The sequence below is a fragment of the Eleutherodactylus coqui genome, chromosome 5, assembly GCF_035609145.1.
Source record: "Eleutherodactylus coqui strain aEleCoq1 chromosome 5, aEleCoq1.hap1, whole genome shotgun sequence".
NCBI lineage: Eukaryota > Metazoa > Chordata > Amphibia > Anura > Eleutherodactylidae > Eleutherodactylus > Eleutherodactylus coqui.
This window is the reverse complement of record NC_089841.1, coordinates 126664424-126676778: the sequence shown is the minus strand read 5'-3', so window position 1 is coordinate 126676778 and position 12355 is coordinate 126664424. Positions and strand designations below refer to the sequence as shown.

Genomic DNA, 12355 nt, shown 5'->3' with positions numbered 1-12355 from the left:
GGTTCTTAACAAAAAAAGAGAAGCTCGTGGTTTTCAATTCCCAATCTTTGTTAAGACCTGTACAAAGGGTCGGACATTGATTTGCAGGAATGCTGCCATCCAATGGGTCGCACCGCAGAGGTATCGTTCCATCTTTTTTATTTGCATACATCTCCCAGAGGAGCATGCATGACCTTATAAGTCTCCTCACTCACCTTCTAGGTGCTCTCCTCAAGGAGATACAATTCCCCTACTGACTCAAGTCATGCTACACTACACACACATACACACTATTAGGACACATTCAGACGTCTATATATTTGGACTTTGTGCCATTTGTGTGTTAGCCATAGTGTCCATGTCCTGTCCGATGTGAACTGTGTCCTAGTTTTTTGGGCACAACTGCATACAGTCGTCTGATAAAAATCCTGCCCGATATATAGCCTTAAACACTAGTTGCTGAGACCATCACAGCTCACACGTGGATGCAGATGTGCCTCAGGGTCTTTTCACTTGTGGGAAATCGTTGGAACAATCGTTTGCTTTAACCCCTTAAGGACATGGCCTATTTCGGGCTTAAGGACACAACGGTTTTTGGCAGATTTTTATCTCCATTTTTCAAAAGCCATAACTTTTTTATTTCTCCATCGACGCGGCCGTATAAGGGCTTGTTTTTTTGCGTGGCAAACTGTAGTTTTTATTGGTGCCATTTTTGGGTACATAGACTATATTGTAAAACTTAAATTTTTTTTTTTTATGACCGCAGGGAGAGAAAACGCATCAATTCTGCCATAGATTTTTTTTTACAGCGTTAATCATGCAGCATAAATGATACAATACATTTTTTCTGCGGACCGGTACGATTACAACGATACCAAAATTCTTACATTTTTTTAGGTTTTTCCACTTTTCTGCAATAAAACCCCTTTTTTTGGAAATCTTTTTTTTTTCTAAATCGCTGCATTCAAAGTCCTGTAACTTTATTTTTCTATTTTTGCCTCAGTTTTTTAGCGGTTTTTTAAACGCTTTTTTCCGTGCAAAGTCAAAAGCATGTGAAACATATTGTACGCATCGTTACGGACGCGGCAATACCAAATATGTGGGATTTTAATATTTTTTGCCTTTTTTTATGCTAATATGACAAAAAAGCAGAAAAAAAGGTTTCTTTAACATTTCTTTTTTGTACATTATTTCATTTTTTTTTTTTAACACTGTTTGTGTTCCTCTGGGGGACTTAAGGCACAGCACTGATGATCGCTGTGATAAGGCATGGCAGGACTTCTGCCCTGCCATGCCTTATCGCTTACACAGCGATCACAGGCTATGGCAATACAGGACGCCGGTATCTGGCGTCCTGTTGCCATAGCAACCACCCGGGCGCTCTGCGATTATATCACGAGAGCCCGGCAACTTCACAGAGGGAGCGTACTCTCTCTGTGAACCCTTCTCATGCTGCGATCTACATAGATCGTGGCAGAGAATGGGTTAACAGCGGGGGGCGCATCTCCGATGCACCCCTGTTGTTGCAGCAGGAGGCCGGCTCCTGCTGCGGGATAGAGCGAGATCTGCTATGATCTCCCGCTATCCCTATGACGTAAGGGTACGTCATTTTGCGGGAAGTACCCCGCTGCCATGATGTACCCTTACGTCATGGGGAGGGAAGGGGTTAATATGCAGTCAGTTCACATGTGCAGATAATAGTTTATGTTTTTCATCATTTGCTCATTCACTTGATCGTTTGTGTTTCAGACAACTGTGCCAGTGAATGGGAACAACTGAACAACTACTTTTTACACATAATAACTTGCGAAAACAATGATTTTTATAAAATGAACGAGGAACAAAAAGGGAACAAATTATCGTTAGTCGTTCAATTGTTAGCTGTATTTACACCAAAAGATTATTGTTCAGTTTCACATGATCCAACAGTTTTTTGAATGATGATTGTTCCATGTAAAAGCGCCCTTAAACATGAGGTCATCGGTCTACAGGTCTTTACGGAAGCCTCCAAGAGTCCTTGTTCTTTCTTTCCACTTGTGATTCGTGGATATTGACCCCATTTAGCTTTATTTGTACACACAGCAATGTCTATTTGATGATATGTTACTTTGGACCTTGTTGCCTTCTTATGCAATTGTTTATATGATCTGTTCCTGCTGTTAGATCCCCAGACCCTGCAGTCTTGTGTATTGGTTAATATAGTGGAAGCTGCTAATGCTGGAAAGCAGAGTTTCTGTGTGGCCAGAGCCTTCTACTGCCAATTTCATAGCTTTCTAATATTGCAACACTGATACAAATGTATACCGCCAAACTGATTGCTGTCAGAAGACAGTATGTTTGGTGCTTTATTTTATTGGAAGTGCAGAGTTTTGTATGCATTGCATTAGTCATGGAGTGGTTACCTTCACTTGGGTCCTGCAATCTATTCACCCATCTGAGAGTATCTAGTCAGGTATCCTGCTTTCACTAAATTCAGTTGGAGGCCTTTGGCCCAAAGAGAGGTGTCTTAGTTAGGAACCCACTCAATAAGGTTCACCTGGACGTCACGGATGGGCGCTCATGTTTTGATCAAAATAGATGCTAAAAGCCTTGCATTTTTATGTGCCTGGTATAAACAACAGTTGTGCAATTTTATTCAGGGATAAAATGTGTACGAGTGAAGCAGCACGTGTTTCAGTTACTGGAGATGAAATATTTATCTGCAGATCATTGGCATACATGGGTTATTTTAGCAGCATCTGCCATAAGGGCTCATGCCCACGTGCCCTGCGGCGTTTTATACATACACAGCCCATACGCTCTGCCGGCAGAGACCGCGTATGGCACTGCACATGCCCAGAAATCTGACATCACAGACATGCGCAGTGTGATTTTATTTATTTTTTTTAATTCCCAGCTCTGAGCAGAGCGGGGATACGTATTGAAACGCTGCTTGTACGCGATCTCTCCTTGAACCCCTATATCCAATGTCTTGCCCGAGCAGGTCACCTGAACCTCAAGAACATCGCAAGAATCCACTCTCTCTCACCGTGGACACGCTAAAAACGCTCACCATTGCCCTCATCCACCCTCCACGCCATTATTGCAACTTGCTGCTTTCCGGCCTCCCCCCACACCAGACTCTCCCCTCACCAATCCATCTTGAATGGGGCAGCCATGCTCATCTTCCTGTGCAGCCACTACTCGGACGCCTCTGCCCTGTGCCGGTCACTGCACTGGCTGCCCATCAAATACAAAATTCAATTTAAACTCATCACCCTCATCAGCACTGCGCTGCCCTACATTGCATCCCTCATCTTAATCCACCACCCAGCCTGCACCCTCCGCTCCGCTAATGAAACCAGATTAAGTGCCCTTTAACCTGAACCTCCCATTCCCACCTCCAAGACTTCTCCAGAGCAGCACCTGTCCTCTGGAACACGCTACCCCAAACTATCCAGGCAATCCCTGACTCGCACAACTTCAGGTGTGCTCTAAAAACGCACCTCTTCAGGGAGGCATTCCATATCCCCTAAACCAAACACCTCTTTACTCCCCCTGATATAATGCTCCCTGTCCTACTGACTGTAATCCCTACTAGCCGTAATCAACAACCTCCTGCGGTTATACCGATTGCGGTTATACCACTATAAGACTTAGTCTGACCATTGTCTATGTGTATAACATTGCTCACTCTCCACCTGGCCATACCGGGCACATCTCCAGCCCTTTACCTTCTGTATCACCCCATTATCTGTAGTATGTAAGCTCATTGGAGCAGGACCCTCACCCCTACTGTTTCCATCAAATGATTACTACATGTAACCGTGGATTTGTTTCTGTTCCCTCTGTCTTGTAAGCGCTGCGGATTATGTTAGCGCTATGTACATATATAAAGATTATTATTGCGTATGGACAGTATATCAGAAAAAGGGCTGCATATCATAAGCAGAGAAATGAGAGCATGCTGTGATTTATTTCTCTTGCGTATGGATACGCAGTGTCCACACGCTGGTGTGCATGGATCAATGAAAGTCCATGGTCTTCCATTGCCTCCATTCACCACGTATCATGCGTGCATGCAACGCACGCGCAATATGCTTTGAAAAAATGCCTGTGGAAATGAGCTCTTAATCTTATGTGTATGACCACCATAGACATCATTTTGTCAGCAGGTCTCACCAACTTATGACTATGGCCAGCTTTAAAGATAGCAGTAGGGAGGAGGGATTATAAGCATAGATCAGAATGTGAGGAGTGGAGAAAGCATCCATGTCTTCAGGAAGAGCGGATCACAAAGGTTGTATATGTCCAAGTACAGATGGGGAGGAAAGCACACACACACCAGTCTGATAAGGGAAGGGATGAATTATATAGGCTGTGAATGAGTTTACACAGAAAACAGAGTACCCAATTTTGGAGGGGGAAGGGAAGGTAAAATATCTTACAGGTCGTGCTTAGTATACAGAAAGAAGAGAACCCACAGTCACTCAGGTGAAGGAGAGGTGGGATTAAAAAATCCTCAGAATCAGTCAATAACAACAGATTCCATCTGAGGTACAAAAGGAGAAATCAGAACAGAAATGAAACAGTGCCAATACATGAGAGCTACTGGAGGCAGCAGCATCCTGGACACACAGACCGCATAACCGTGTACTACTGATACTTACATGAGAAAAGACCAACACAGGGATCAGGCTGCAAATGAGTAACTGGGGGTTTGGAGATGAATGAAGATGGCGGCCTGCAACTCGATGAAACTTTTTTGACCCCAAAAAACCACTTCAATATGTAAAAATCATTTTTGCCATGTCAAAGCTATCACTTTTAAAGCAATATACAGATATGGCGATTTCCCTTTTGTTTGGGATGATTTAGTGAATCCTGCACTGAGCAGGGGGTTGGACCCGATGACCCTGGAGGTCCCATCCAACTCTACCATTCTATAAATATTTTAGATCTCATGGCCACAATATAGGGTGCTTCCCTTATAGGAGGTTGAGGTTTGTAATAAACGTTATATAAACCATGGCGTGTTCTCTGGACACTAAACGAAAATAAGAAGTGCAGTGGTTAAGTCAGCCATGTAAACAAGAAGTAAAACAACTCATTCTGACATCATCAGGAAAAGTTCATTTTCTGTTTCACAAGAATCCCATAAGCAGAACTAGTGTGAATAACAGACCCCAGAGCGTGGGGCTGCAACCTGCGGCGGACTACTATACCAGCATGCCCTTGCAACCGCAGCATGGGAACTATCCACAAACAGGTTTCAGGAGTCATGTGCCGTTCCTGACCGCAGCAGCTTCTTCCGGGACCGGATTCGTAGGGACTTGGGTTCTATTTTTTTTTTTTCATATTACCGGCCAATTCTATAATTTTTTTTTCCCATTCCTGTAAAACCCCTTTAATATTTTAAAACCACATTTTGGCTCTTCTGAAATGCTGTAATGTCTGATATTGTACTGACTTGTTCCCTACGTAACCTAATGGCCACGGTCTAAAAGGTTTTTACATCTGCTGCTTAGGAACAATTTTCTAGCAAACTGGTCTTTGCCTTTGTGTTTTTTTTACCATTGTACACCATCATGCCTTCTACTATGCACTCTCATAGTGGCCGAAATTTAACAGGTTCACATGGGGTATATTCAGCACCACAATAGGCTTATAGTATGCATCCGATTGATTTGTAATGGGAAGTTGTGCCCCAGTCTTGACGATGCATGCATACACACACACGACGTCTATTTAAATTACGCATCACAGAAAAAAGAAGTGGCATGTGACTTCCTTTTTTGTTTTGTGTGCTGAATTTTGGCTTTGCAATCAATGGGACTTCCAAATATGCGTCATCAGGTTTACACATGCATTTTGGCAAACAGCTGCACCTAAAAAAACAAGAGTTCACAGGAGTGTATTTTGACACATTTTTTTCCGCCTCATCGAATATGCCTTAGGGCATGTTCACCTGGGTCGGATTTAATGTGCAGACCATCCGCACTGAAAATCCGTGGCATTTAAGGCCCTTTTAGACGATTTTCGCTCAAAAATCGCTCAAAGCCATCTTTTGAGCGATAATCGTTGTGTCTAACTGCACTGACATCGTGCATATTTCGTTAAGCCGTCACTCGTGCTGAATGATCAGTGATTAGTTATTAGGGATTCACAGCGGGATACAGCTGATACTATTGTTTCAGCTGTATCCCGCTCCTTGAAGACAGGCGGGGTATAAAGAACACAGCGGTCCAGCTGTGTTCTCCATCCCCCGCTCGGAGTGCTCGGCTGTATAACAGCCAGGTGCTCCAAGCAGTGAACAGCTGGATGCAGAAGACAAGCGGCCCTGCTTGTCTTCTACATCCCCCGCTCTGAGCGCTCAGCTGTATAACAGCCAGGCGCTCCGAGTGGGGTACAACATTTGAGCGACCACCTTGCGCTGTAAGCACTCAATGATTATCACTCAAAAAAAAAAAAACGCTCAAAAGATTTTTTGAGTGATAATCGTTGCAGAAAAATCCTCTACGGAAATTGAAATGTAGTTTAGTATTTAAATCCACAAAATGTGAATTTTATCAGCGTTTATGCTGCGGAATCCACCTCTTCTCAATATCCATCATCAAATACCCTCTTTACATGAAATGTCCTGTTACCCCGTTTCCCCGAAAATAAGACAGTGTCATATTAATTTTTGTTCAAAAAGGTTTAACTTTTTTACATGTATAGCTGCCTGGACACTATTTAAATTGACTTTTTAAATTAACTGTTAGCAGGGCTTAATTTTGGAGTAGGGCTTATATTTCAAGCACCCTCAAAAAGCCTGAAAAATCATTTTGCATCCTCAAAAATTCTGGAAAATCGTGCTATGTCTTATTTTCAGGGAAACAGGGTATATATATCTTCCCGCCTGACAAGCTACCAGGGCACGGGCTGTACTGGACACCATTATACTTGGGGTCTGTTCATGTTGTGGTCACTGTGGATAGACTCCTGAAATGTACAGCTGACAGTCAGAAGCTGCAGCAGATACGAGGAGTTATTGCTCACCAGTAAATATAGCTGGAAGGAGTCTCCTGCGGGTTTATATTTCTGGACAGGTTGTGTAGATATCGCAATGTAAGAAATACTAATGTCATTGGAGAATCTTCTTTAGGTCACAACTTTTCCATTTCACAGTACTTCTTTCCTACTTGTGAGAACTCTCCATTTCTTAGTGCCTCGTCTCTCACTATTCTGCACTGCAAACTAATTGCACTTTTGATGTTATATCACACTTGTAGATGCTGCACTGAGTCCTTCTACAAGTAGCAGCTTTAACTTGCTGTACAGACTGAAGACAAGATGTTATAGAGGACGGGCTGAGCAGATTGTATACAGTTTTATGGGAAGAGGTTAGTGGGCGGTCCTAGCAGTGATTGACAGCTGCCCCTGTATGTACAGTCCTGATAGGACCGCCCACTTGACTGTTCAGCTCTGAATGACAAAAAGGTTTCAATGAATAAAACACAAATTACACTGAATCTTTCCCCATAAAACTAAGTCTGCTCAGCTCCTCCTGCTCTTGGACAGCATGTTCTAGCTGACACATTGCCTTCAAAAAGGGTCATCTCAGGGACCCCTGCCAATCAGCTATTTGCTGGCCCATGTTCTTGTGCACTGAGCTCATTTCTGCAGGAAGCAGACAGCTCCATTCTCACTACAGTGGCCCAGCTTGGTATTGCAGGTCAAGTTCTCACTGAAATAAATAAGAACTTGGCCTGCAATACCAATCCTGGCTACTGCAGTGGTAACGGAGCTGTCTGCTTCCTGCAGAAATCATCTCATTGCATGAGCACACCAGCCCAACAAACCGCTGATCGGCAGGGGTCTCAGGAGGCAGACCTCTGGTGATCTATTATTGGTGGATTATCCTGATGATATATCAGTAGTTAACAAATAGACAACCCCCTTCAATGGATTCCATTTGGAAACCCACTTCTATATGACAGGGCTCCAGATGGTGACCAGAATGATCACGGATACCCCCAGTATTTTGTACATGGCCATTATAGGGTAAGGCTACGTCCCCACGCAGTTCATATACTGATTATTCCCCATCCAGACTTGTAGATGGACGCGCATCAGCTTGTTACATTAGCAGCAAAGTGGAGGAGATTTTAAAAAGTCTGAATCACAATCTGTGCAAGAATACCCGCATGTAAATTGGCAAGTGGGGCATTGTCCTGGGGGTAGCTGTCAGATCACGGCAGCTGTCTGTGACGAGGGCGCTTCTGTAACACAGCCTCAACAAGTGTTACTTCTTTTATTACCCGGCATTTATTTATTATATGGATATAAAGTTTACACCCCCCACATTACCATACCTCAGCCTATGGCGTGGCTTAGAGGTGACAGGTCCTATAAGGCCGCTGACCCAACAGGACCTCTTCACACATTTGTGTCTAAATGTTTCTCAGCAACACAAAACTTTAAATGTTTCTAATGCCCTCTTCTCTCAGCCGCTATACACCAATAATTCTACCAAAATGTGCACGCCCAATACACAGAGAATAGATCCCATTGATTTCAAGGGGTTCGTTCACATAAGTGCATTTTGTTTGTGCAAGAAACATCCGCAGCCTGCGCCACTTTCCCGAGTACGAGAGTAGCACATATTGAACTAATTATACTCACTGCCCATATCCATGAATGGGAGCATGGGTGCGTTTTTTGGGGGGATGGGGGGGGGGGGCTGGGTGTGCCTTGGGGCTCCTACAGACAGGCATATGTAATTTTGGCCCATGAAAAATGCACTTTTCTCCCCTTCATACGTATGCATGGTTTACATTTATGTCCGTATTGCAGGTGTCCACTGAGTGCTTCATGCACACAAAGGAAAAATACAAACCACGCGAGACGACCCAACTGATGTCACCCCCCTCCCCGTCTCCGGACTATATCTTTCATGACCGTCCCATCCATCTCTATGGTAGAGCGCATGCATAGTGCAGGCACGCTGTGTGCGGCACGCCAACTTCATGGGGGAAAAAGTGCTGGAAAGTCAGTATCACATAGCGCTCCCTGGACTCCGTGTTCCATCAACTTTGAACTCCATAACATAGTTTATGGGGCTCAGGAGTGATGACAGGTTCCCTTTAAATAAGGCACGGAGCAGATTGTTACAGTGATGTCACACTAGATACAAAGAGCAAAACTGTGTTCATTGGACGCTTTTGCTTTAGTATTTTTGCAACTGTTTCCCCGATTAGAGAGCCGCACTTCTGATTCATTTACACTAAGTGGATCCGCAGATTATTATGTTCTGTATGGGAGAGTCTCGGGGTGCGATCGCACACGGCGGAGGAATCCCGCAGCAGCATTCAGTTTTAGTGCGGAATTCATTCAATTAATGAAATCCGCTGCACTTCTGCGATGTGACCCCCTGCCCCCGCCCATGACGATCTTCCACTGCAGATTTTCCCACTGAAAGCAGACGGGGTTAATAACTCTGCAGCGTGTCACCTGCTGGCGCTCTATGGGGGGAAATCCAACCTGCAGCATTTTTGCACGAAATCCCCATTAAAAAACGGCACCATCTGTGGCGGTCTTTGTGGATAGTCAAGTGGATTTGATGAATATCCCCATCAGATCCGCCATGTGGAAACATCCTCAGACGGATGGCGTGCGGCGATCACTGCGCCTGCTGCGCTATTCTCCACTAGTGGCAGAACTGCGGTCAGCGTCCAACAGCGGGGTGAAGCAGCGGCTCCCCTCCATACAGCGGGTGGGCTGCACATCACCCAGCTTTCCCAACCCCTGAGTGGCAGCGTGTTGAGCTCTGCAGCAGGGCTGGAGTCCCCCGCTCCCCAGCAGGCATGTCGGGGTGTCTCCAGGCGTGATGCTCCCTGCTGTATTATCCGGTGCAGGCTGCTGCCATCAGCTGCTCCCCCCGCACATACCCCCCGTCCGCCTACCGTGTAGCCCCTCTCCAGGTCGCTCTCCTCGTAACGAAACGACGGCATATAGACCTCCATCATCGCCGGGCGCCGCCGCACTCGGGGGCGGCCAATGGAATGTCTACCTGTGACGTCACCGCGGGAGCTGACTGCCAGGATGGCGGAGCGGAGGGGGTTAAGGAAGGTCACATGACCAAGCAAGACGGGGCGGGGCTTATTCCCTATGCGGCTCCTCTGTAGAGCGTAGAGAGGGTTAAACAAGAACACGTGATCAGACGTATAGATGTGTGTGTGTGTGTAGGGGAACTTATCTTGGACTGAATTACGTTGCACACTGAGGGAAATACGGCTGAAAACAGCCTAAAATACTGATACAAAAATGGGTATTAAAGGGGTTTTCTGCTATATAGGTACATTGGAGGCAGTGGGGGGATCAGGGAGATGAAAAGTCATCAATAATGTTCCGTAAAGACGGGACTTCTACATTAAAACTCTCCGCAAGGCGTGTACGAGACGTCCGCTCTCGGATGATTTTTGCATAGTTTGGAACAGGGACAGCATGAATGCAAAAAAAACAAAAAACCTCTTTAAAGTGGGCACCTGTGCGCGATTTAAAGGGTTAATTGAGTTCAGGCCCATTTAGATGCAAAGATAATCTTTCAATTATGGCAATTAATACTTTATCATCTGCATTTGCATGTAAATGAGCCTCCAGGAGCTGTTTGCAGAGCCCAGCATGCCATTGATCACAGCTGTATTGTTCTCCTTGCAGGTGATGGCAGATTACAATGTTATCTGCCAGCTCCCTGGGGAGATAGCAGCCTGAGGTCTACTGAGAGATACATGCAAAATGCTTTATCTCCAGTAGCTTAAGGATGGATTTTAAATTCACCTTAAAATCATCATTCAAAGAAAAGTGCCCAATGGCCGTGTTTACATGTAACGATTATTGCTCAAATTCGGTCCAGTAGCGGCCACCCTGAAGTGGTCCTAGGCGCTGGCTGAACGCTGGATGCCCTGATGATGCGGGCACCTGATTACAGACACGAGGGGCCGCAGTCTACAGATGCAACGCACACTCTCAGATAGAGAAATCTACAGGAATGTGATTCATTCGCTCTACGTGCCGGAAGGAAGTGGTTCCCTTAAAGTTGGAAGGCTGAGTGCCACAGTCTCCAAGAGGTCTGTGGTCTATCAGATGTGGTGTGCAAGCTTAGAGGAGAGGTTCTCAAGGAACATCACTGCAACATCTCAAGGACACCCATGTGCCCCTCTAAGATGTTCCAGTTGGCTCACTATGTCCTGCAGCCTGACCGGCCCATTGCAATAGAAACGTTCCTGATACAAGGGGGTCTTATGGTTTCAGGAATATGAACATTCTTCATTGGTGCGTTTTACATTTAAGTCATTTTTATATTTTTTTCTGAATAAATTCCCTATGGTCTACAGGATCTCTGCTTGCAGTCATCCAATAGGAACATTCGTTCTAAAACTGTTGTGGGCATGTAATGGGTTCAGAGGTGCCTTCCGGTATCAGAGCTGTGTCTTGTAACCAGCCCAAGCTGAAGTGTTCCATCTTCCCGATTACAGAAATATGTTTCTGTCATATAGCGGAGGGTAATACACGACTCGTATTTTATCTTCCATTGTCTTAAATTAAGCAAGGACAGAATCTTCCACCATCTCTAGGGTTTTTTTGGTGTTGTGCAAATACTTATTGATTGAGTAATGAAAAGTCATTGTCAAAAAACCAATCCAGCACCTAGAAGGTGTTGGAATTAAATGAAACTTTCTCTGTGTGATTGTAACGTTGATATCAGTAAGTGATTACAATATCGGAGCAAAACGGTCATTTATTGTGGAAAACTAATGATCTTGAAAGGAGGCCCTAGTACCCTGTTGTACTGCCTCTAGCTTGGATACAAGGTGTGATATGTGTGGGCATGGAAGCTCTGGTACCATGTTGTACCGCCTCTAGTTTGGATACAAGATGTGATACAGGCGGGCATTGAGGCTCTAGTACCATGTTGTACCGCCTCTAGCTTGGATACAAGATGTGATACGGGTGGGCATGGAGGCTCTAGTACCCTGTTGGGCTACCTCTAGCTTGTATACAAGATGTGATACGGACAGTATGGAGGCTCTAGTACCCTGTTGTACCACCTCTATCTTGGATACAAGATGTGATATGGGCGAGCATGGAGGCTCTAGTACCCTGTTGTAAAGCCTCTAGCTTGGATACAAGATATGATACGGGTGGACATGGAGGCTGTAGTATCCTGTTGTACTGCCTCTAGCTTGGATACAAGATGTGATACGGGCGGGCATAGCAGCTCTGGTACCCTGTTGTACCGCCACTAGCTTGGATACAAGATGTGATACAAACAGGCATGGAGGCTCTAGTATCCTGTTTGGCTGCCTCTAGCTCAGATGCAAGATGTGATATAGGTGGGCATGGAGGCTCTAGT

At 45.0% G+C, this 12355-nt stretch overlaps 1 protein-coding gene across 1 annotated transcript in view; it reads right to left on the bottom strand.

The window, feature by feature from the left end:
- The window catches only part of SNX24 (sorting nexin 24), a 94210-nt gene extending 84177 nt beyond the window's left edge, over window positions 1-10033 (bottom strand). Inside the window, exon 1 of the mRNA XM_066603118.1 lies at window positions 9906-10033. Within this exon, the coding sequence (XP_066459215.1) occupies window positions 9906-9968 (63 nt within the window). The 5' untranslated portion in view covers window positions 9969-10033. The remainder of the gene's footprint in view (window positions 1-9905) is intronic.
- Between the last annotated feature and the right edge of the window lie 2322 nt (window positions 10034-12355).